This window comes from Bombus fervidus, chromosome 13, assembly GCF_041682495.2.
Source record: "Bombus fervidus isolate BK054 chromosome 13, iyBomFerv1, whole genome shotgun sequence".
Classification (NCBI taxonomy): Eukaryota; Metazoa; Arthropoda; class Insecta; order Hymenoptera; family Apidae; genus Bombus; species Bombus fervidus.
In genome coordinates, this window is record NC_091529.1 from 4,870,843 (window position 1) to 4,897,973 (window position 27,131).

A 27,131-nucleotide genomic window follows, 5' to 3' on the forward strand; every position below is an offset into this window, starting at 1 on the left:
ATGGACAGCAGTGTAAGTATCTTTAAATATTCGCGAAAGATATGGCTTTAATAAAACGCATGTACCTCGTCTGATGTATGGTCAACCTATTCTACTTGCGATGTGGTTACCTTCTACTATGATGCATGTTGTCAGGGTTTCCCTGTTATTACAAAATTGCTTTTCAGAATAGATAAGGTTAAACCGTTTAAGTCTTCGAGCTGAGGGCTGTATTTGACTGGGATATTTCCCTTACGACCTTTAGACATCATTGTACTACTTTCAACGATGATGGAGGGCATTCTTTTGTGACTGATCCATCATTGAAATGGATCACTAGTGTTGAAAGAAGGAAGAAGGGAAAAACTCTTTTTCGCGTAAAGCAATAGAATTCCTGCATGCTTCATAATAAACGAATAATGAACAAAATACGTGGAAAATCCGTGCGTATTGTTTTTTTGATAAAATGAAAAACGAGCGAGATATTAATTTTATTCAATTTGTCGGTCATACAAGTGAACTCACATTTGTATGGCTTACCAATAAGTGAAAAATGATGCATCAAAAGTCAGTTTAATATATATTTATAACGAGTATCGAGTAACTATATTTGGCGTATTTTGCGTTTGACAGGAATACGGGACACCATCAATCTTGCGGCTGTTTTCCGAACGCCATACTGCGTAATAAAATAAAGCGGGCAATGAATTTGCAAGGGAACGAACGTTCAATTTCTGCGGCCCATCAAACGTACGCTTTCCTGCGCTCCCTTGGTTAACGATCAACCACGCGACAAACCGATAACAACGTACAAATTTTAATTAGCATTCGATGGCGCCCAGTGTATTTAATTGTTGCGCCAAATTACCACGGTCCGTGACTTCGCAGCGGTTCGACTGAACCAACGCGTAACAAGATTGTCAGATTTCTAATTTCGATGCGTTGCATGTTAATTAACTTCTTGTCTTATAACATCTCATCACACTCAGATTATTATTGGTACAGATTATGCTTGTTGCAAATTATATTTTTAATAGAGTTTGCCTCATATTCCGACCTTAACTTCGATTTTTTAGACAAAGTATATAAATATAAATTACACGTGTATAATATATCGATGCTTCGCTGTTATATTGGTAAATCAAATTATGAAAAATTTACGTGTACAAATACGCATAGAATGAGCATGATATGTAAAAATATAAAAAATATATAAACGTCGAAACACTACTCAACTAAATACTATCGTTTATATTTTTCTAGAAAAATCACGAGGCAAAGGGTTAAGAAGCGACAATGACTAATCAACTGCAAGCTGATCAACAGCGCTACACTAAACACGAGAAAAGGGAAAAAATCAACACCTGTGGTAAAATCTGGGCAAAATTTTCGCGTGATTTCTGTTTAATACCCGTCGAATTACAATTGTGTCGGGCAATTAAAAACGCCGTTTTGCAGAGGGACACGGTCTGTCTCTTCTCACGGATCGGTGATCGAACGTGACGGCTATTCGCCGTGCCGTAAAAATTCATGGCCGAAATTTACGAGTGAGGAGCCTCGAAATTTCCGGCTAACGATCCGCTTCGAGAGGCCGGATTGGGAAAGCATGAACGAAAGGGGAAGAGACGAGATAGAGAGAGAGAGAAAGCATGCCAGTTTTATTGGAGGCTCGTTTATGAGCCGTTTGCCGGCCGCTCTTTTACGAGCTATCGATAAATAAGCGGAGCCGCTCATGCGATAAAAACGGAACGCCTGTGTCCAGTCTATGTCGCCACGTCGGGAGGAATTAGAGAAACGTAATTGCAAATTCTCGCTGGATAGTGAGCCCTCCGTCATCCGTTGCGTCGATTAAATCGGATCGTCCGCGTGGAAAAGTGTCGGCCGCCCTTCTATCGGATTTTTAACGCGCCGCCATTCACCGGTGATTGTAATTGGCCAATCGACGATGTTTTTGAGGAAATGTCCGACGACCGTGTAGTAATTCAAGCAAAAAGAAGATAATTAAACCCATTGTCGAGTGATCGAACTGGCGGTCGAGGTAAAAATCCAGTCACAATTCGCCCGTACCTTGATTAGACTCGGTCTGACTAGTCGCGGTCACGATCTACTTACGATGCGTTACACGCGAAAGAACTGAAACAACGATTTTTCTAGTAAATTTATCGCAATTTAAACGATTGTACGCTTTACAGGGAACGTTGAATGTTGTGTGAACTTGTAGTTGTTCGCGGCGTTGATGAACGACACTGGTAAGCAAGTAATCTTCCGTAGACAGGAGAGATGATGTATCTCTCAATTATTTAATAACATTGATCGAACGGCTCATTAACCAGCATCTCTAGCCAGTGCATTTAACTAGTACCCGGCTCATCGGTGCTTTCGTCATTTTTCTACCAGTTTTTTCTTCAGTTTTATGCAAAACACTGGTACCGTCTCCGGGCATCTAAAGGAGTTGGCTATAGGAGGAGCCTTGATCCCCGAGAGCATCAAGATCTGTCATGATAATCCGCAATCTCTTTTGCGTTCGAGTCGAGGAAGCTTCAACCAAGCTTTTCCCGTTCCATTTTGCTTACGGTAAACTGCAGTCATTCTCACAAAGACTCGCACTATTTTTCCCCTTTCACTGCTAGAAGCGAATCATCGCTTGCATCACTTTGTGAAATTACTTTGACATTTAATAATGCACCAGGATGGGAAATGCAGCAAGAAACGAGTTAAACGTTCGTTTAAACAAAATCTTATCCGCTCCAAGACGCTTCGCTAAATTTATGAGCCGTTTTAATTTCGTATCTAACAAGGAAGGTTCCCTAGCTTTAATGTTAATCATCGATTTTTCTGAAATTCTTGAAGCTAGTTTGTAGAGAAATATTTAACTCGTACTTTCTTTTATCGGCGCTTGCAAACATTTAAGTGGTGAAAATAGTTATTCAAATTGGATATTTTCCAACATTTCGCTATTTTATTGAACTTAAATTGAATAAGACGTAAGTTGATAAATTCCAAGCGTTTTATTACGATATTTGAGAAAAGTCCCTAATATCTGTGCTTGAAAAATAAAATCTTAGTAAAATAGTTCGCTTAATATTCGCCAGAATCCTTCGTCAAAAACTTACTGTTCACGAAGTTTCCTTACAATTTTCGTTCCGGCCTGTAAGCTCTTAGATCTTGCTTCTTAACGTTCTTCTTCTTCATTTCGAATCGAGGCTCTGTAGGTTCTCATACAGGGCTTGCATCGCGCTATGATTCGCCTTTAAACTAGTTTTTATTTCATGCCACGCGATAAAGGCGGCATTAATTAAATTCCAAGCAAGAGCTCGAAGAAAGCCTCCTCGCGCAGGATAATCCCAGAACACTGCGTTAAAAGGCTTGCTTTCATTGAAAAAGCAAATTACGTGGCTGTTACTGCAGCAAACATATCTTAGAAACGCGGAAACAAAGATAATTCGCATTAAATACATCTCAGAATCCTGCTTGTAAGAAGCTTATATTGAAAACGGTAATGTACACAGGTTCTTTCGCTTAACGAAAGGTATCTTGACGATACGTCATTCGATAAACGTATTCTATCGAACTCTGAATAATTCCCTTCCACGTGAAAATTCCATTCCTGATAATAAGATGGTTGAGCGTTCACTGATAATTAATTAATTGATTTCTTGAACATTGGCAATGTTCACGAATAATTACAACCCTGAGAATATCGGAGCGACGTACGCGTCTCTCAAGTTAGAAATGGTAATAGTACTAATTGGCCGTGTAGAGCCTGAAACTTCGCGAGTTTATGATGCATATCAATTACTATTAATGTGCAGGAAGAAAACCACTAATCCTAGGAAATTAGACATTCTCTTGACTATAACACAAACGAAACTAGAGCGAAATATGATAAAAATGTTTAGTAGAGAATCTGAAACACAAAAAGAGACCCAACTTGAAACTAACTATCGCTGACGCCCTAACAGCGATGTGTCTCTACCATCCCTCTTGCGTTTCAACCCTGAAGGGTTTCGTGACGTGTTCTGCCCTTTCACCGAGCCATACCATCTTAGATCCCCGACCTTCTAGCTCCTTCTCCGTGTCTAGGTGCTGATTAAATTAAATCACGTTCATAGCCCGACGTGCATCCACCGGGCGTCCGTTAATCGAATCTAGCGCCGTTAATACGTTGGCGAAACTTCCTAACGAATTAAGAAACTGCCGCCAACCCTTGTCTCTAATAGGCTGCTTCCTCATACGCTATCGGCGTTTCGCACCCTCTGCCAAGATATTACTCTAACTAGTTTAATTAGACTCGTAACGGAGATCAACCGAGTAATAAATCATTTTCTTAGGTAATTTAGGATAAAGTCTGGTACGTTCTAGCAGATGTAGTGACCGTACGAATGAAACCAGTACATTGTTTCAATTATCTGGTTTTTCAAGCGCAAGGACGTTATTAATCTTGGGTGTTGTTCCTCGCGTACGCAGCAATTCATCAAGTTGGGGGAGATTCTCTCCGTATGCACGGTGCTTGGAGGAAAAAAAGTAGTATGGTGGTGTCGCGAGTGTAATAAACGTAAAAAAGTGCCTACACGTACGATGGAGAGAAATGAGACCGCCGAAGGACTTGAAACAAAATGCACCGTCATCAGAGCCATCTTCAGACGTGATATCTGCCCGCGGAGGGAATGAAATCTTCTAGCACGTTTGCATTCGATCCTTCCTGTCTTTTTTTTTCTTTCTTTTTTTCTTATCCTAGGAGTGAAATATTATTCATAATTTCTGTTAACCCGTTAATAGAATCTCGGGAGAAACTCGAGCAAAGTATCAAATATAGTATTATGGATTTAATATCTTAAATTGATTTTTCTCTCTCGTAAAATATTTTTAAATATTAACTTTATATTCATTAAACAAACTTTTAACAAATTCTATTATTAATACGTACTTATTTTCTATGGAAAGTTGCAAGTATCTATGTATTTCTTGTTCATTTAAAATTCTTCTTCCTTTTATTAAAGCGTCGAGTGATTAAAGTTGAATTCGTGGTCTCGTCGCTTTCTTCTTACAATCATAAAATTCACAATAGTTTCTGTACAGTTTCCCTGTCGAAGTACCAATTAATTTTTCAACCTTAACGATCAAATATAATTCATGATTTCTGTAAAATCTGAAGTCGTTGTTTGACTACTTCTTTACAGTCATAGAATTCACAATAGTTTCTCTATAATTTGTCTATCGATGTACTAATTGTTTTCGAGACCAGAATCGTTATATCTGACAGTTTACAGTAGTCGAATGCTCGAAGAGATGGATTCGTTCGATGATCCCTAGGAATTCTAGCTGCTCGTTACGATCACCAGAATATTCGAATAACCACTCGAAGACGAAGACGAACGAAGGACTTCCATTCGAACCTCATTAAGATCCTCTCGAGAGCTTCTTCGGACCAACTTTTCGATCCCTCCTAAAAGGTAGAGCTTGTTTTTTCTTCGTAGTGAGCGAAAACATCTTCATCCCCCTTTTCACAGAGTTATGCGTTCGACCCTCGTTTTGCATGCTGGTTACCACGCTGATAAATTATTTATTCCAGGGGATCTGATATCCCTCTCTTCGAAAGTGCAAAAAAGTATTCAATTTCAAGTATCGACGCTCGCGAAGAAGAGAATCTCGAGTATCGTTCAACGAGAAACTTATTAATTTCCAAAGTATTTGTGGCCGTAAAGAAAGAGATTTACCCGCGCTGTCCGGCAAATTTTGTAAACTGAAGGTGAGAGAACGAGGAAAGAGGGGTGGAGGGGAAGTATTCGTTTTGTCACCGTTTCCCTGGCGTTCAAACAGGGAAATTAGAGTTCACGGCGCTTGAGTAATCGCGAGTAATCGCGAGTAATCGCGACACAGTCTTTTCGCGTTCCCGATGGCTCTTATACGCTTGCAGCTGCTACCACGCGATAAGAGGATTTCACAATATCGAGTTACGAGCGTGTGCAAAGTCGTTACATCGAGGTCGAGTGCCCTTCGAGGACCCTTTATTCCACGCGAGTACTGCCAGGGGCAGCCACCTTGCAAGATATTCTTCCTCTCCCCTCTATCTATCCTCCTCTACCTGTCCTCCTTGTGATTCGGTTCTTCGAAAAATCAAGGGTCCTTCAGTCAGTTCAACCGGTTCACGATAACGCTGCCCTCTTTGTTTCTTTCCGATCCGTGTCTATAGTACACGAAGTTCAACAACCCTTCGCTCAGCACCGACAACTTAGATATACTATTTATTATAATCGAACTATACCACTGTTTTAATTATAAAATTTTGCAATTGATTTTTATTGATATGCCTTTGTCTGACGTTAATGTACACTATACTACTTTGTATCCCTTCTTTCTATCCACGAACGGTATAATCTAACAATAAGAATTGTTTAACGATTTCTCGAACGTCAAATAAATATAAAAGAATCCAGTGAATGTAACCAAAAGTGAATGGTACTTAGAGCAGTACGGTACTTGGTCGTATTACCTTCTTCACAAGCACTTCATAACAGTTCTATTCAAAACCGTAGTAGGAAGTATAGTGAACAATAATTTAACGTTTATTTGTAGCACTGGCCTTTAACTACCTGGCCTGTGTGCAGCCAGATTTAACCACCGTACCATCAGTACTCCTCGCTTCCGTGAATGCTACGTCTCTGAAATGGACTAGCTTTACCCTTACGCAAAGATCGGTGTTTGCAAAAATGAAATTCTAATTAAATTTCCACAAGCTGTTAAGTCAACGTTATAACAGTTCCCGGTAATCGTCTCTCGTATTCCTTACCGGATGAATTCTACGTTATGTCGTAAGAGAGAGATCTAATCGAAGCCTCGTTCCACTCTCAATTTGTTTCCCACTTTCCACAACGTTTGACCCGTGCACAATCGGTCAAACGAAGACCACGTTCCCCTTATCAACGTTCCATCATTTAACACGGGTCTGCTCCAACCCTCTGTTCCCCATTCGAGCGAAAACAATTCGATAATGCACATCGTTCAGATAAGACGACAGCAGCCACGTATTCACGGCTCGCCTCGAGCTAAGTATGAATATGCAATTTTATATTACACAGGCTTGTTACCCGTCGCGATTGCAACTTTTCCCTCTGTGGAGCCATCAACGTGGCAACGCCATCGTTAACCAGCATGGTTACCTTCGGATCGTATAATCTGCCCGCTAGCAGTTACCTTGATTTTTTCTTATGGTTTTCAACCATCCCCAGCTCGTTGCCCGTCCTTCTTACGTAGACGGTTCTCGGATTTCAAAGTACAGGATGTGCTCCGGGCTCGGCTTTGTCTTCAGTTCTAGCTCCTTGCTTTTAACAATCTCACAGCTGCTCTTCGAGAGCTGCTTTTGAAAGACAATCTCTAAAAAGCGTGCAAAATGTACGATAAACTATACGCGATTTCCCAATTCTGGTCACGTAGGGTGTTGGACTGCGACCAAAATTTTGCTCTTAATCTTTGCAATTTCATCTACTGAATAGGTTAATTAATGAATCGGAACCAGATAGATTCCAAAAGTAAATTTAGACAAATTAAATTCTCTATTGCTATTGTGCATTATATTTAAGTGATATTAGTCCGTGATTGATCAGTATTGGTCAGACATCAGAGAAATACGTGTTTCACTTCTTCTGGAAAATTAACAAACGCGAACGATATAGATACTAGAAATAAATTTAGAGAAACTATACTGCAAATTATTATCGCGGTGTTTTTAAGTGGTATAAGACCGCGATTGATCAGATATCACAAAAATCCGTATTTTATTCATCCTTGGAAATATTTTTATTAAAAAATCGAGTCGACTCTGGTTTCGTTGATAGGCCAACTACAAAAGTTGTCCATTGCAGCCGAATATAAGAATAAAATGGAGGAAATGAAACGAGGCTGAGTATCGATCCATTGTGCTTCAGCCAATAAACATTCGCCGGTCATCAGTCGAATTTATAAAACATTCGCATCGCCGTAGCCGAATAGTGTGCGTAACGAACGACCGCGAGCCACGAGTGCATTAGTCGCCGCAAAAATATGCAATTATACGGTGTACAGTTTCACCGCGTATTATTCATCACCGGTGTGCAGCCGCGTTTGGTTTACACTCGAGAACATGTCGCTTGTAATACAAAGTAGATACTCCTGCTGATGAGGAGATAGGTATATGGCGGTGCATAGATAGCTAGAATAATTTATCGACGTATAACGGTCGCGTAACATTCGCCCATGCGATCAGGAAATTAACTGGAATTGCTGGAATTTCCTTTTATTTCTTGACCGAGTACATGTTTCTTTCTGTTTTAGTGCGCTTTCAGTAAAATTCAGTAAAATTGCGTTAAACGTCGCGATCAAATTTACGAATCGATGCATTTATCACGTGTGGAGCAGAGAATGAAACTCTTTCCTCTCGAAATTGACAGGAAATCTCCGATTTCATCGCTCGACAAAATAAAAGTCACTTTCACCCTTTGTCACGCCCGTGTTTCGCTTTCATCGTAAAATTTCGCGTGATTTCGCTTAATTCACTGGGGAATAAGATCTGAACGGATTCAACCATGATACGAATAATGATAAAGGAAAAGTAAAAAGAAAAGGAATGAAAGATGACGAACGCTTTAAACAGCAAATATCATGACACGATACAACACAGCATGATTCCCTTGAATTTGATAAAAATGGATACGGAAATTTGGGGGAGCGTTGACAAAGGTTCGACTGAAGGAGACATTTGCCTCGTTTCCATTTTTTTACTTTACACCGGGGATCGTTCATCCCAGCGTTGAAACGTTCAACGTTTTCCTCATTTTTCTGTCTGCCAAATATCACTCCTCTTCCCCTTTCAACCATTCATACGACTATGGCCTAATTATTTTCCACTTCAAAATGTAGCTCAAACAAGCTTCAGTTTTCCATTATCTAGATATTAAACAGTCACAAATGAATATGAGAGGCTCGAGCACATATTTTTCTATTTCTTTGTTTTCCGTTTGCGAGCAGTAATATAATAAGAAAAATGCTATCCTGTGATTCGCATATTTTTAAATCGATTTTTAACAATTTTTAAACAAAAGAAGAAAGGAAGAAATTATTGTAAATAATAATGACGAAGAAACACAGCGATGTTCAATTATGTAACGATGCGAAAGAGATGAAAAATGTATGAAATGTTCAATTTTCGATTGAAGAAGATTAATCGAAAATTCGAATGTTCCATTAGGCGACCCGTGCAACATTACAAATGTATAATGCAAATAATCGGGATCAGATAGGCAAAGTAGCTAGCGAAGCGGGGCTTGATTTCACTCTTTGTCTTCCGTGTTCCACTGCCACATGAGTTACTCTTTTGAGACAGACTTGTCCAAATTAGAAGCAACGTATTGCCGGGGGATATATTGCCCGCTAGGTGTAATGAATTTGTTCCGTTTGCTGCTCTAATTGCGCCGGCATTTTTCGTGTAATGCAACCGCGCATACCGTGACGAGGGTGCCGATATTAAATTTTTCTTTTGGCTCGTAGCGTGTATGTCGGTCGTCTCTACGGCTTGGTTAAATATTTATCAGTCTCGGCCCGTTTGCCTTTGCACGCGCGATCGCTATCACCGATTCGAACGCTCTGCTACGTACAAACCACCGAGGCGTTGATCGAGGATCGCTCTTATCGGACTACGTGACGAGCTCTCTGTCGTCTATTTCCAATGAAATCCATCGCCTCGTGGGAATCCCGAGACAGGGAACAACGCGCGAAATGAAATCCGAGACACGTCGAACGCTTCTTGATTAAAAGTCTCGCCTGGTAAATTAATCGATCGAACTTGTGAATTCTTAAATTCTTTTAATTTCACTTTGTTACTCTGTTATTACTTAGATAAAAAGGGGGAGCGAAGTTTGACCCCCGAACTCGTTAATCGATGCAGAACCTCGACAACCAGAGAATGTCTAAAGTGGGAAAGAAACAACGAATAACTTTCTCGTCGTTCTAACGAATTAATTTCGTTAGAATGGAAAAACTCCGATCGGAATTCTCTTCACGAAACCAGTTGCGTCTATCAGCATCAGACCGGAGGTGGAACACTCGAGGGACGTTACGCCAATTACCGTTTGAAACATCCGTACGGGGCATTTTCGCGGATAAAGAACAGGGTCCAACTCTTTTCGACGAAGCTAGAAACATTTCTTCTCTTTCTCTCTTTTCCCTTTCTTTTTAATGGTGCACCGAAAAGAAACGATAGCGGTGTTGACATGAGTCGGTTGATCTCACGCGACGTTGAATCCTGATGGACTAATTCTCGAAATGGAAGCGCGATTACGCGAGCAAAGCCACGTAATAGTCGGTGCTGCGCGTTTGCGAAATCGAGCGTGCCTTTCCGGTGTGCGCGTCGCTCGATTTACCGTCGCTTCGTGTCTTCATTTCCATCCACGGAGCTTGAAGAAAGCGACGACACAAAAGAGAGAACGGTGATACCGATACAAAGAGCCTGGAAAAAGGTGGCTACTTTTCTTTGTGTCTGCCGCTGTAGGATGGTTTTCAACCATGGAACCGTCTATTACCTACTCCAGATCGTTAACATAACGTGTATTAATCGTTGTCGTCGTTTCAATGATGTTTTTTCCCGACCAATTGTTAATGGCAAAATTAAATTGTCTTTTAAATTCTATTGTGTCTTAGAAAAGAGGGTAATCCGTATTATTTCTATAATTGGTACGGTTAATGTTACTCTTCTGAATGGATAAATGTGAACAAAAGTTCAACAGCCTCAATTTGGAGTAGATAGAACAATATTACGTCAGGCTGATAAATAGCCTTACTCTATTTAAAATGTTTTAATGAAATGAAGATATATATTAATTCTACCATTGGTATGAATAATATTCCGTTCACTGAATAGATGTAAAAGAAGTTCAATAAATATTTTTACGTGTGCGTAACGCATAGGAAGTGGTTGACAAAAAGCAGCCTCATTCTACTTGAACATACATCCACAAGACTGAAACTTCCCCACTTACTACCTTCTACATTATTTTTGTAACCTAACGAGCGTATTTTTAATGAAGAAAGTTGAAGTTTGGATTAACAAAGAATAGCACAAAGGAAGTCAACAGTTCTTTTTAACAGTGGTTCGACCAGAGAGTATGTTTCCCATCATCATTAGTCGACAGAGAACGTTTAGCACAGCGTTAAGAACTTCAACGAAACGTCGGGCAACTTTTCTACATCGGATTATCAACGTTGCGAGATGGAATAACTTTTTGTTCTTGTTGTTAAGCCGTTATCGTTCGTCTCTTTTATCGCGGAGTATTTTAAATTACGGTGTTCGCGTCAGCCGTAAAACTACAGTCTGCCAACAGCGTTGGGAGGGGGGGGGGGAGCAAGAGGGTGAAAGAGTGCCAGAGCTCTCTCGTTGGGGCTCCTGTAATTTCGATGGAAAAAGGGCCGGGAAAGAAAGAGAAAAAAAATTGCAACAAACTGTCGACGTTCTACCAAACCGCATCGCAAAAGAGACCGTATGTTCAAGATGTAAAAAAATCAACGGACATGCATAGAACGGTAAACAACAATACCAACAACGATACAAAAGAAACGACGAAAAACTTTATTCCCTATATTCGACGAATGAACGTTTGCTTCATAATCCTCTCGCTCTTACGAAGATACGAAAATCGTATGGTCGAATAGATTCATAATCATCGGGTTTATTTCATCGACGAAAAAGGAAGCACTAAGAAATTACTAGTAGATTGGGCACATACCTTTGTGCGGTATTAGCGGCCAGGGATGTAATGGGGAGCCGGCAACCAGCCAGACACATGCCAGCAACACTCCGAACATTTTCACCCCCATCCACTTTGGACAGACGGAAACTTGCCTGCTTGTCCTCTCGCCTCTTTCTCCTCCTCCACCACCCCCTCCTCTTCTTTAACTTCTACGTTCACGTTGCAGTCCGTTGTTCTCTTCTTCTCTTTTTCCACCTACGAATCCCTTTTGCTCCTTCTTTGTCTCTTACTTTCCCGATTGACCCTCCTCTTCTTTACCCTGACACACACGTACAGACTCTCTATAATCTCTGCATTCTCTCTGACCTGGTGTATTCCTTGCTTTCCTCGTCTGCGATTTCTACCTTCTCTCTTCCACTCTCTCGATCGTTCGTTCCTTGTTTCGAGTCTCCTCGAACTCTCGTCCAACCAACCTGACTTGCTTACCAGAGGGATGAACACGACTGGCCGGGCCAGACACGGACGTAGCTGCTCGCGACCGTGCACCGAGTCTCTGACCCACGTTATCAAACTGGTATCATAGTCTCTACAGCCCCACCCCCTTTTTGCGCTGCAACTGACTTCACGCGAACGGTGCGTGCTGTCTTCTCACTGAAAGCTTTTTAAGCACTTCACTGAATTAGTCGAACACCACTGCGAATCAGGTCGTTACTGTGTTCTTTCAACTGTGAGAGTATCGTCTGGTGTTAACTTGTCTTTGCGCCTGTATTATAGTACTATATTTTGTCGAAGTATCATTTCTGTCTGTCGTTAGAATATCGACGTTCTTCGAAGAATGGAACGTCAAGCCGAAGGAAGAATTAGAGTACGTTTCGCAGATCTATTCTCGTGAGAGATGAGGCTGATCCCCAGCTGCTGATCCCTAGCCACGTGTTATTTCGTCGAATCAAGTTCCGTGTTCCTACGGACCGTGCATACGTAGCTGCTACCCCGGTTGCGTTTCTACAGGCTGGAAATACAGATTGGAAATAAATTCCACTTCGAGGCAGCGGAGAGTGGAAAGAACAGGATGCACGAGAATGTTTCGAGGAGGCAATGGATTCGTAAACCGATCTGTCGAGCATCACGACCCACCCGTTGGAAATTCTGCCAAAAGTCACTGTCACGTTGATGTAGAACCAACGATTGACGTTGAGCCACATTTGAACTCCGCTTACTTGATTTTAGTGGAAAAACTGGACGGGTTTTCAGGCTTCAGACGTCTATACGATTATATAGTCTCTTCAGTCGTATCCATTGTAACTCTATTAACAACCTAGATTCTAGTCGCTATATCTCCATCTGTTCGACGTTATTGTCATTCTCGTGTTTCATCTATCAGCGTTCTAGAATCTACACCTACTCGAATCGAGTCTAAACACTTGGAATACGTCAAAGTCGATGAAACTGTAGCGATGTCGATGTCTGACTACATCTCCCTTGTTCTACTGCCGCTGGCAAACGTTCGATAACCGAACTGGCGGAGAATGAGATGCTTCTTGACTGATGCATCCCTGGATCAAGGCGAAACCTTTATCCTTGAAAGAGACAGTTCAGTTACATCGATAGAAATCTCCGTTGGTGGCGGGATGACACTGGAACATGTGTAAGTAGTTGTCACAGCGAGCGGACACTTATTAAACTTTCCGTAGCCCCTGGTCGTAGCGGAATCGTGCTACATCGTACTTCCTTTCTCGCCAGACGAGAGAACAGCGTCAAAGGGAAGCTTCTGGTTCCTCTAAACTCGTGGATTCGTATCACGCGACGCCAACACGCCCATCCTTCTTCGTCCCTGTCCCTCCAACGCCAGCAGGATCTCCGGCCTCTAATGAAATACTTCGCGTGGTTGACTGGTTATTAAAGCGGCATTCACCGTTCAAAGGAACTGCCGATGATCAACGCTCCACAGCTTGTCCGCAGCTCGGCCAACAACATTCGCGGTTGTTTCCAGCGATGCGTGCCTGGAAAACGATGCAACAACTCGTTTCATTCCGTTCTTGTACAACTAGAAACGCTTAAACTTTGATTAACTAAAGGAACCCGAAACCCTCTCCTTCGTTTTATTCGAAATATTCTTTGATTAATCGTTTCTTGAATTCGAAAGCGCATCTAAAGTAAAAAAAAAGATACTAATTTTTAATAAAGCGTTTATATTATTTGAAATCGAGTGAGCGTTTTCACTTGACTCGAAATACCGTTTCAAATTTCTATTCTCATTCTCGCTAATCAGGTCACTGGACTTTAAGCCGGTTGGAATACTCTACTGATGCAAACCTGTTGTTTCGCTTGGTTCGAATTCAAGCAATTCCAACTAATTTGACCGAAGCTTACAATTACGATTTAAAAAGTTTCAGATTTAGAATCTCATTGCTACAATGTTTGTTTGACTCTTTTTTTCTACGATCGGTGAATAAGTGCGCGCGCAAGGTTTAATTTCACGACCGCAAAACACTTGCAACTTTATCGAGCGGGTCACGAACGCAGAAGTATTGGAAGTATTTAGCGAAGTTGCATTTTAATAGGATGCAAATAAAATTCGCACGCCGCTAACGAGCGGGACCTCGCTTCTGAAAATGTTTTGCACCGAGCATCGTTCTCTTCTTCTCTCGCGCTTTTCTCTTTCTCTTTATCCGGTCGGCTCGCTTTGTTTGCCTTGCCACACTTCTAGATGAGAAGCTCGATGGAGAGACGTAATTTGATTCGTGCCAGAAACTAATCCCAAACGTTTACAGGGTTCTCTATAGCCGTACTTTATCTCCGAGTACAGTTTCACAGATTGATAAACATTTGCATTTGTAGTTTTTTATACCGTTTTGAATATTTCACAAATATAGTGGTGTAATTCGTGCTTGTACCGCGACAAATATTACGAATATTTGACGACCATAATTTGGAACGTTAAAGCCAACGTATAAAGCGACAGAAAATTAAAAAGACGATTAGTTTTTATCTGAAATTTTATCGATGATAACAAGCAGAAAACACGATGAGCGATTTTAAAATTCAATGATTAACTCCATGCTATGAAAACTGTAATTTTACGTGTTTAGGGGATTAAATATATATTTTCGTACTCTGTTGAGCATTCCAAACATTATTCATTACTTGATTGTTTTAAAAATTTCATGGGTTTATCATCTATATTTACACGAGCAAGTTGCTCTTAAGAAACGAACTCAAGAAGTCCAAAAAACGAACAGAAATCTATTTCTAATGTTTTTGAATTTTACAGTGAGTAATACTCAAATCAAACAAACAAAAAGAGAACAGAGTCCGTAACGATATTTTAGTTTCTTCGTTGATTAATGTTACGAAGACATTATTCATGCCAATGAAGAAACAATTGTTAACGCGATGACGGACGTATATTATAGTTCGAAAGAAAATGTAACGATTGGTACATTAAATCCGAACAATTGCTGCCGCACAGTTTATTATACCGTAATCCCGTTTCATTAATTAGTCGTGCAGCTCACGCTAAATATTTCACCCCTTACACTTCCTTGCATCTCTGCATTGTTAGAGGAATCCAATTAAACGAACAATTTATCTTTGTCCAACAGGACAACAGCCACCTCTCACTGATATTAATTAATGTATTTGAAAAATATTATTATACCTTGCTTCTCGACCAACGTCTTTAACTTGTAATATTTCATGCTGCGATATAACCGGCGACAAACGTAAATAACTCTGATAATAATTGCTACTATCTGTTGTTCGGAAACTTTAAGAAATCTTTCTCGAGAATTTTCCCCGAGAGAAACGTTCGTTTCGAGACGCCAGAGGAACCATACGCGGTAATGTCGTGTACAAGAAAAATTTACATACAACCAAGCGATAGCGGCATTGTTTTCGACGCAACGAAAGCTTGTTTGTCTCCGAAAGATAAGAAACCAGCAAGACGGTGTTGTGAGTGATAACAGAACCGAGTGTTCTGGAAGGAATATTATCGTACGAGAAAAATACTAGGGCAGACAGTAAGTAAATTACTCTCCTTCTAAAATATAACAGGTGTTGAGGATATAAGATTATCTCAACTTTACGATACAGACAGCACACCTGCTACTTTTTTCAGCAGTTGAAATTTTCCACATTGCACATTATAAAGTTTACAACTCAGATCACGTCGACAACATAATTAGCATCGTTGAGCGCTGGACGGGACCGCTCAATAGTAGATGACGTGTCATAAACTTCGATCACAGATTGGAATTCAACGATAGACGATCGGATGAAGTTGCTAACGTGACGTTACGCTACTCACCCTCGACCAGGTATGCACAAGACGCACCACTTGCGAGGATCCCACGACAGTTCAACAGTCACCTGATTGGACAAACATAGATTTCAACTTCGCAGAAAACGTTGACGAGAGAACATCCCCTAAACCGATACTTGGAATATAAACACCAGGCGCTTCAAGAATAAGACACGATTAATCCTTTCATACTCTTATATTATATTAAACTATTATATTATATTATATTATGTTATAAACTATTGTATTATACTTATATTATACTAAACACTTCAAATAAACAGACAAAAATCACAATCAAACTAAAACTCTTTAATCTCCCTCCACATTAAGCGTTAATATCGTTCAAGGTTTGCGATTCCAATTTTTCAATTTAACTGATTGCCAATTAGTTGAGAGGTCGCAACAACAGGTATAAATGAACCGAGAAAATATCTTGTTTACAGCAAATGTAAAATAACGTTCGATTTCTGCTAGTTTTATATAAGATGAAATAATTGATTTAAATATTAAACACTGAATATATAAATCCTTCACGTATGTTCAAACCGTATAATCTGTCTCTATCTTCATAAGTTTTAAAGCGGATAATAATTGAAGACCACAAGGGAAAATATGATAAGCCATCGTATTTTTCCTCTGCAATCTTCAATCGTTGAAGCTTTTAATAATTCTCTAATTGTTTCTGCCATTTATCTCTCTATGTATAAGTGTCCTAATACTTACGAGGATAGACGTGTATATGTAGAGAACGTTAAATATGAAAGGACGACTAACGATTGAATGGCGTGGGCGATCATTAACGAGGGCCACAAAATACACTATTAATTTGAATCTAGCCTGGTAGTCGTAACACTTCATCGTTTCGCGTAGAAGCAATTGAAAGCTGTGATTGCGAGGTGATTTGTACTCGGTGTAAAGCGGCGCTGGCTTTATCGTATTAAATGGATACTACTACAATCGAGACGTGTACTCCGGTAAGCGAGTTACTGAATTTTAATTGCGAAGCTTCCCCCTTGTTTTCGTTGCGCCTTATCGTGTTTTCGCTATTTATCACCTGCAGCACGGAACTCCTGGTTTCATCCGCGTCTTGCTTTAGTCACGCGTCCCTTTGCATACCGATTTAACACGGTGCACCCCGACGAAACTCAATTAACATGATAATTAGCCATTTCCAATGCTTATGCTGGTCGTTTCGCCATTTTTAATTGTCGCTAATAGAGCGGACACTCGACCAGGAAAAACTGACAAAAGCGCAGTTTCTTCTTAAACGAAGCAAATGATTTCTTTTCTGTGTAGTTAAACACTATCGCACACTTGAGTAATGAAACCGAGAAAACAAAACTGATGAATTTATCGACAGAAAATTTTCTTTTCACTGTACTTTAACAAGTAATTAATTATTAAGTCGCTTTCGCAAAATGTATCAGGTGAAACCTGCTCCTACTATGAATAATACTTGCAAAATAATGAACTACACAAACTGAAATGCAGAGAAAAATAACAATTACGAATATCTTCTAAAGTTTATCTCGGAGTTTATGATTATTTATTCCATCTCCTGCGGTAAATAAATTCATGAGAATGAGGTTGAACTGGTTACTGGATTTGCAAATTGAGAAATTCATAAAAAATAAAGTTGATCGGTTTAGTTTTCGAACGACAAACCAATTAACAAACATTTTTATCATTGCTGAAGAAACATTCAATCCCAAAAAGCTTAATTTTCTGACTATCGCGAGCTACCAAATACGAGGTGGTTAAAGGTATTTTTGAAAGCCTCCGAATGAAAAATCCGCTAGGTTTGTCGATTTCTTGAGGCTAAGGCGAAAAGGGTGCTCGCACGCGTTTCCTCCGGATGTGTAGCAATAAAATCAACGCTATTTGTTCGACGTACAGGTTTTACGAGCGAACGGGTCGCATTGAACTAGGGCGACACCGTCGGTGGCGGAGAAGTGGTCCGTATAAAAGAAGGTAGGAAGACCGTGAACCGGCAAGTGGCGTCCGGTAAAGTGGACCGCGTGAAAGGCGACTTACTGTCGCGCTCGCTCGCTTTTGGCTCTGTGCTCTTCAATGAGCACTTCCTATCACGATCGACGCCACGACAAAGCCGTGCTTTCACCACGGAGACGCTGGACGCAACGTGAAAAGAAGGACGTATCGCGCTTTTACAACTTCGCGGATTGAAATATGCCAATCGTATGAAAAAATCTTCCTCTGACCTGTATAACTCAAACAACATTTGCAGTTCATTTCACTGTGGTGATAACTGTTAACTGTCCTGTGCTTTTTCGTTCATTTTTGATCGTAACCTATCAGAATTCCTTAAGTTTGAAGATAAAATGAAAGATCATTAGGCATCTAGAACATTTCACAGGTGACGTGAAATATTTTTAACCTTTGCACGGTGCTTGACTGATTTAATAATATTTTTTATCGATAAGAAATTGTTTAAGTTGGACGATAAAATGTACAAAATTTCTGTGAAAAATAACGAATTATTCTCATCTGCGTGGTAACTGTAGGATAATATTAAGAAAGTCACCTTGTGTTTTAGCGCGTCGTATCATAATTCAACTTGGTAGAGCAACCTCTTACGATTTTAATCGCATCAATTTAAATCAATCTTCGTAACCTCCGCATCTTTCTTCTATATATGTACATTAAAAAATATACGCTAATGAAAACATTCGCCGTGGTTAAGTAATCGAGCGATTAGACGTTTACAGGATATTCATGGAAATAAACATAATTAATATAGCACACACGAGTCGTGCAGACCCGGCCGTTACATTATGCATCTGCATACGGCAGAGGGTCGAAGGAGGGATGAAGGTAGTAGGTTGAGAACGGAAACCAATTTGTTTCGATGAAAAGAGCGAGATAAATTTAATAATATATTTTCTAAGTGGTGCACTCGCCAGCCTTTTCAAAGATATAATACATACACCGGTGTTTGTGTAATTAGAACACGTTCGCAGGAAACACAAACACGTTTTCTCATTATAACCGATAGAGGATTTTATAAATTCCCGGCATAATGAGACACCGCAATCCTGGTCGGTTCCTATCCTCCACGGAAAATTAGAACATATTTGCGAGTGATGTTGCGCGATAATAAATTTAATGAAGCTGCTTTACAAAGCGATAGCGGAAGACAGGAGGGAAATAAAAGTAACGTTAAACGAGATTTCCGCGACTTACTGCACGTCGTTTCTTTCAAACAGGCCACAGTAACACCGCTCGGTATACGTGTACCGTTACTTCTCGTTAAATCGTACGAGAACAGCATTTTGGTTGAACATCTTTCTAATGTGATCTCGCTGCGAATTAATTTCTTTTAAGCGCAAACCGATCGGAAGTTTCGAAATCATATTTTTCACTGTTTAAACGCTACGAAGCTTAAATACACGTACGTTTAACGATACACTTGATTAATCGAGCTTCTGATAGGCGAGTTCACGTGCAAGGAAATTAACTAAAAATACTCGATCAAGCCTCGATATATCGTTCACGCTCGATACGCGAACGAACAAAGGGTTGAAAATTGCCGGGCGTGAACTTTGACCGCACTTAACGCGTCGAGAGCAACCTTTCGAAAAACTTGTCGCTACTCGGGATCGTCTTGCACTCGACCGATGCATTTTTCAATGTTGTGTCACGTATTCATAACGTACGTGTAAGAGAACATCAAAGCAGGCTGGGAGGTGAAATTATTACGCACACATTACGAATCGCAGAGCGTAAAAATATGAAAAAATTTGCAGCAGCAGGAAAACGTTGATACCCTAGAAAAGTCTCGTCTTTGATAAATTTGGAATGACTGGCTCTATCCGTTGCAGGAGACTAGTTTCGAGTAGTACTTTTAATTGGTCACAGTCGAGCACAACCAAAATTACCTGAGTTTTTTGCTATATCGTCACTTCCCCTTTCTATGCCTTAACGAACGCTGCTGTTCCGCCGGATTTCCCAACAGACCGAGCTTACGAAAAGCCAAACGCGGTTTAATTGGATCTTCCTCGTACACCTGCATAAGATTAACTCTTGTAGCTACATGTGCTTTCTTACGAAATCGTTGTTGCGACCTACCTATTGACGAACGACGAAAATCGAGCGAACGCTTTGAAGAGATCTAGAGGATAATGGTTTGTTGGGGATAAGAGGATAATTGAGTGTAAAAGTGGATCAACTAGAATATTTAAAAAGGTCAACAAATCATACAGCTGTCTACGATAGATACACTGCTCGCTCAAGAAGTTGCAATACCTCAAATACGAAATCAAATACGAAACTTTTTTGGAGAAAAAAAGGGACGAATTCTTCCAGTTTTGTATAATTAATACGGCCTATTAGAGTTAATTAATTCTATTATTTCACGTTCAGGAAAATGTTTAAAAAAGTGAAAAAAGTTTCGTTTACCTTCGTTCTTAATGCTCTAATTAACACTAGGATCGTTAACGTTTAAAATATAAGGAAATCGAAATAAAAGATATATAAAGAGATATACGATGAAAGAAAAAAAAAAGCTTTATCTACATGTTTTATCAAAAATCATTGAAATCCTCAAAAATCCCCAAAATGTCGTTATAAATTTATGAAGCTGCTATGAAAAAATACGAAGTAATCATTTTCATTCTGGTATTAACTACAGTAAATAATAAATCTACACATAGCCAGCATAAATTAAAAACTTTGCCAGGCAGATTATCAGATTGCATTTTTAAGTAAATAAAAATCGCGGTTTCCCACTAACGATGTGTGTTTAGTTAAACTCATTAAAACTGTAGTGCATGATATCTGGTTGATTATAGATATATGATATCTCTCCAATGCTTTCAATAACACGGAACAACGATGGAAGAAACACGGATAAATGATTATTTATGATTTTATCGATTGCTGCGGAATTACGAGAATCCGTACGCTCTGGAAATATTTAATTCGATAGAAACACCAAACGAAAATTAAATTCTATTTATCCGTAATATTTGCACAGCCTATCCATTACGCATTACGCCAGTATACCGATAACATTTTTGTACACTCCGTAAAATACGATTTTCATTGGATTTCTCACAAATACGAGATCGTCGTACGCCGTAACAAATTTAACTAAAATTGGTGGCTGATATAGATCTCGGCGATATTTTATCACCGAAAAATAGATCAGCGCCAGTCTTTGTTTAATGGCATCATCAAACTTTTTCCCATCGACTGGCGAAAGGATTTATTTGCAGAAAACGCGCGGAAGATCCGCGGAAAAACGATATTTCGAGCGAAAACTATGAAGCGGCTGGCAATAACGTAGCATAGTAAAACGAGTCTCGATGCCGAGTTATCGCGCTTACGCCCCAGCGTTTTATTTATTGCGATCGCGTTGCGCACAGCCAGACTAATTAATATCTCCGATATGCAGATTACTGGTCGCTATAGGATTTAGTTTAAACGAAACACTCGTATATTCCTTTAAACAGAGTTTTAACTAATTTTTTTCCCTGCGATCTCTCGTTTCGTCGTTCGTTATATTTTCTCAACGAGTTTCCCCAATTACATCCAAATACTCGACCCGATTCAAAAAAGGAAAAAAATATCCAATGCACCAATTAGACAAGACGAAAAACCACCAAAGCTCTGGAAAAGTTGATAACTCGGCTATAAAGGAAAAGTCGCATCTTCGATGTTTCCCGTACCTCTGATTCACGAAGCGGCACACGAAACACGGTTACGTGTAACGCATACACGACGAGAGAAATTTCCGTAGCCTGGAGGCGAAGCAACGCGCGGGAACCAGGGCTTGAACACGAGTGGCCGTGAATGAGAGGTACGTATACTCAGCCACCTGTAGCAAGATATTGCTTCTGTCTTATCGTAAAGCAAGATGGATGGAAAATAAACTGCAAGGCCGCGTATATGTTCCAGTTCGGTCGACTGAATGGAACACAGGGTAGAGAGAGAGAGAGAGAGAGAGAGAGAGAGAAAGTTAGAGATAGATAGGAAAGCAGGTGGAGAACAGGCTGGCCGCGCACCGAGATTCAATTACCTCGAAAGAAGACCAGAATTTTGTATCATCCCCGGGGCACAGCTACAGATTTTCAATGAATCTTGTCTGATTGTACGTGATCGGTAGGCCGAGTTAGTTACACGACCGAGTCTAACCAATTGTCTTCGTTTCTATCTCTGCCTTTTCTCGTGTTTCCTTTCTGTTTCTCTGACTTCCTGTCCCTTTTCTTTACTCACTGTGTTTCGCCCGTTTGATTAATTTGCCAGACATCGGTAAAATCCGCAGGGAATGTTTTGATCGTTGGTTCTTGATAAACGATAACGGTATCGCACTTTGCGTCAAAGCTAGACGTTATTATCCGAGGTAAATTTGTTGGTTTCTTGCTATCGTGACAGTTTAATTACATTCTACTCGATGTCGATATAGGAGCTGGTTTTGTGTTACGTAAATGATACACGATTCAATTAACGGTACGCGGCCTCTTTTTAATTGAAAGTTGAGAAAGAACGAGAGACGAGAGAATAGATTCGTAAAAACGTGGGAAATCCGAAATTAAGATCGCATCAACTTTACCTCGGTTGCTACTTCAAAATTAAGAACGTTTAATCTACGCGAGCAGATGTATATATCATCTGTAATAGTGCTAATATGAAATTAGGTTAATTCGGTGGGCCGCGATTTATTAATGTAGCAATGTTGGAATTAAGAAGCGCGTTTCAGCAGATTACACTTACAATTTTTCATCCCTTATGAAATTAACGTTTCCCAGACGCACGCCCGTGGATATTCTTACGCGGCGCACTTTTACCGTTCCAGGCTTTAGCGCAACTTTATCCTTCGCCATGGGTGACATAAAAAAAGGGATTTGTAACATACATATTCCTTATTAAAGGTATCCGGTGATACGTTTAAATAATATCTGCGCGTTTACATGTTTCGGAACATTAACTGTGTTAAAAAAATGTACACTTTAAAAAGAGGAAATTTGTATTAAGATTGATTAAAGATGCAATGATCGAGACACAGTGCGTATAAACATAATCTATAATCTTTATCTACTTATCTTAATCTAAAATATCCAACGAGATAATGTTTCGTGATCTTAATAACTTTCTAATAATATTTGAGGTCATTTTTTAATGCTGATAAACGAATGTGTGTATTCTGAATACGAAAGACATTCGGAAATAGAAGAAACGATTACGTACTCGAATAATTCCTTAGAAAATCTACCGTCGCTTTAATTTTTCCAATTCCGTAACGCATCGTCTGAACAGTTCGACCGAAATCGAACGTTTTCGCCTGATTCCCGAGGCGACATAAATTTCGAAATCACATTGACCTAGAAAGAAACTCGTTTGATCGCCTTCATCTTCGCTGCACCCCATCCCACCTCTCTTTAAAAAAAAAAAAAACATTTCTTTTTCCTCCTCGCTTGCAGCCTTTGCCCAACCGTTTCGAATCGCGTTTCGCGACGACCTAAATATTAATATGCGGCTTTATTAGATACCGTTCTCGTCGCATTTGTTTACCAACGACTCGTTAAACGATATGAACACGTCTCTCAAAGCACTCTGTGTTTCTCCGAACAGCAAGTTCAGTCAAGCCGTTTGTCGAGCTCTAGTCTCCTTCTGCCTTTGTGCTTTTTTAGCGACCGATACACGCGCCTTCTTGCGGTTAGTTATCATTTCCAGCCTGACTGTTTCGCGTTCTTGCGACCGACGTCCGTGGGAGCGCCGCCAACTGACTAGCAATTTAAAAGACGCCGCGTGTCTTCGTGCAAATTGTTCAAGGGAAGCAGTTCGAACAAGAATAGCCTGTCGCCAGAGTGACGGATAAAAGCTGTCAGACAATCGAAGATTCTCGGCATTCGCAATGACCTCAAGAACGATTTTTCGTTATTTGCAAAGGATCGAAAGATAATCTCAAACTGTTTCAGAAAAGCAACTCGATCAGGAATCAGATTGATGAATAAAAATGATCAATTAGGAATGCCCAGTATTCCCGAGAGCTTGGAAAACGATATTTCGAATATCGTTGAAAGTTTCCACGATAAAGATTGGAAATATTCGTAGCTGAAGTCACGGTCTGTCGATAGCTGTGGTTGTCCGGGGAAATAATCGATCTATCATCGGAAATCGCGTAAAATTCATCATCACCGTGACTTAATTTCTATCGAAAAATGTGGTCCGATAATCTTGAAAATTGAACTGTCTTCCTATTCTTCCGCTAAATCAATTCATGACCACGATAGCAAATGGTTGTTCGCAACATTAATCTCGGAACCATATCGGCCATTATATCGAACAAATAAATTTCGCCACCGAAATTATACACGCGCGATTGTTTACGAAATCGTGCATCGGTTATTGACAGGTGAAGCCGCGTGTATTGTTTGGCTAAACGCGCATAACCTTACGTAAAGATTACATGGGTTATAATAGGTATTCATTACGGCGTGAAAACTAACTTTCATTCGGGTGCCGTCTACTTACTGATCTAACAAAGTTAAACGAAGCTAAAAATCGTAAAAATTGCGAGGCATAACGCTAACAGGCATTTTAAATCCGTGCTCTTCCGCTGACAAGGCCACGCAGTTGACCTTTTTTGCATTCCATTACAAGACACTGTTTAGTGTAAATGCGTATAGCTCTGAAAGAGCGCAGAATTTTGTTTTAAACCGTGAGCTTCTATACCCGGTAAAATTAAATTAAATTGCAGCGTCCCGTTTTAGGGGGCAGATAAAGGAATTCCCTTCGCAACAACGGAGTACATGTTTCGCATAGAAATAAAACTTTATACCGCCGCGTAAGGTAAACCACACGCTCTAAGTCGAATTCTAAATAAAAATAGGATACCCTTGGGCACCATGAAAGTCTCTTATACTAGTTCAACGCATCATTCTAAGAAATAATTAACGCTCGAGCCACGAAGGCTGCATTCATTCTGACTCAAGTGGCTATCACACGTTTATTACTTTCTGCTATACGAATAATTTTATTCGTATAGTAGAAATTTATAGTTTTTTAAGTAAATTTAGACACTTGGTTCTATCACTACGAAATACTTCGTCGCTCGTCATAATAATTTGGTTTCCGCTGAGAGCGACAATTAAAACAAGCTAGAATTCTTTAGAATTCTTAGTAAGCAATATCGAGAAGACAGTTCCGAAGAAGTAATTCTTCTTGTTCGTATCCTTGTACCATGTTCGAACGCATTTAATTTGGTAATTCAGCAGCGAGAGCGTTGATCGGTGCGTCGTTACAGCGTCGTTCCTCCACCTGTTTTAATGGCCCTCCACCTGTTGGCGGCAGTGTCGCTTGGAAAGTCACGTCATTCGATATTCTACCCTTCCCTTTTTCCCTCTAAACATTCTGAATGCAACGTATAATCCTTCGAACCACAAGAAATACTCGCCAATCGAGAAAAACGACCTCACAAAACAAAATCAAAAGATCCAATACTCGAGAAATACATCTGGTTCCCTCCTTAAACATAATGTTTTTAATCTAGGTTTTTGCAACGGTCGTAAAAAAATCGTAAAAAGAAATCGTGATAGATCGTAACGTTGATATATAGCAGCGTAAAGTAGTTTGAAAAGTTTTCGATGATCACGTGTTAGTTCACTTTCAGGGACATTTGCAACTTCGTCTGGATATCTGCGATCGTGGATCGTGCGATAATGCTTGTAAAAAAGTGGTAATAAAGCGACACCGTCGCCCAAGGAAACGTAATGGTTTCGCTTTCGAGTTTCGCGGTTTTTTTCCTTCGTCGTGATAACATCCCCTCGGGAAAGGTTTGACGGCGGACTTTGAGGATGATCGACGAGAGAGCGGAAAATTAGCGACAACGCGGGCTTTCTTGGAATGAGACGTTAAGCCGGCTTTAGATCGCGAGCTCGCGTGTGAAACGCTTAAGACCCTCGTGAATTATTTTGCGGTTCGGTGATCAATAAGCTTGATTATGATGAAGGAGTCTGCCCGTTTGACGAATTGAAAAGATTAGACTCTAACTGAATGAAGATTAAAAGTTGGGACTCGTCGTTACCATTTATACGCTATTGCAATGACGATTGTTATAACAAAACCATAACATTTACAATTTATCTTCAAGATAATGCAGTTTAGTAAATCGCTAATCATAATTCATGTCGACTATTTCGAGATGCAAACACGTATAAGAAAGTCACACGAATATTCTAATTATTCGTGACAATACACAACGAGGTTACGATACTTGTAAATAAATCGACGTAAAACCGTATCATATTTCCAAGAAATACGAGAGCGTAAATAATCCATTACAATAACACTAACAGTCACCGGCGATTCCACGAATTGCGAATAACAGACTCTCTCTGTTTACGAAAACTCTAGCACAACGCCTCTATCGAGCGAGCCGAACCGTTTTGTAAATAAACACACGAAAGTCGTAACTACCTTTGACGCCGTATCGTTACTCGACCAACACGTGTTCGCACCCCTTTCGAGCGATATGAAAAAAGGTGCATACTTACCGACATGCAAGCAGCTTCAATGCACAGCCGAACGTGTCTCGTCAGCGTCGTCGACTACAGGAATCTCCGAGAAACCAGCCTCGAAGCACGAGTCGCTCCATACGTCGTTTTCTAATCGGCATGAATGCTCACCACCGACAAATCTTCACGTCACGCGAAAATTGAAGCTCGCGGGAAAGAAAGGCGAATCTTTTTACGACGTGAAGACGACGCGGAGAATAAGAATCATCACGTGTCGCGAATGAATGACGCGACGCGGAACCGAGAGGCACGAGTAGGAACGCGAGCACGCGTGTACGAGCTCGTGGAATGCTCGCGGTGTACTACTGCGCCGAAACCACCCCGAACGACTGCCGGGCTGCCGCCGCTGCTGCTGCTTGCCGTCCTACGAACCCCACCTCGCGGCCAACCGTCGCTACGGCCCCCACCCCTCGAACGCCGAGCCGTGAGCCAACGGAAAAATGGGTGGAAAAGTTGTACGGTGTATGATCGGACGATTATTGGCCTGGCGGCCCGTTGTCAAAGCCTGAAAGGTACGTTTCTCATTCTGTTTACACTCGTGGGCGCCTTCACCGGAAAACGGGAGCGGCTTTTTAGGAAGAAGTGACAAAGAAAAGG

General features: G+C 40.4%; 1 protein-coding gene across 3 annotated transcripts in view; it reads right to left on the bottom strand.

Annotated features, from left to right (window-relative positions):
* LOC139993585 (disintegrin and metalloproteinase domain-containing protein 10) overlaps window positions 1–26,873 on the bottom strand; it is a 160,922-nt gene extending 134,049 nt beyond the window's left edge. For 2 of the 3 annotated variants that reach the window (XM_072015457.1, XM_072015456.1), the window contains exons 1-2: window positions 26,514–26,872; window positions 11,733–13,696 (exon numbers count right to left, since the gene is read on the bottom strand). In XM_072015457.1, coding sequence (XP_071871558.1) covers window positions 11,733–11,823 — 91 coding nt within the window. In that variant the 5' untranslated portion in view covers window positions 11,824–13,696; window positions 26,514–26,872. Of the gene's footprint in view, window positions 1–11,732; window positions 13,697–26,513 lie in introns of all 3 variants that reach the window. The other variant, XM_072015458.1, reaches the window with a different exon arrangement.
* Between the last annotated feature and the right edge of the window lie 258 nt (window positions 26,874–27,131).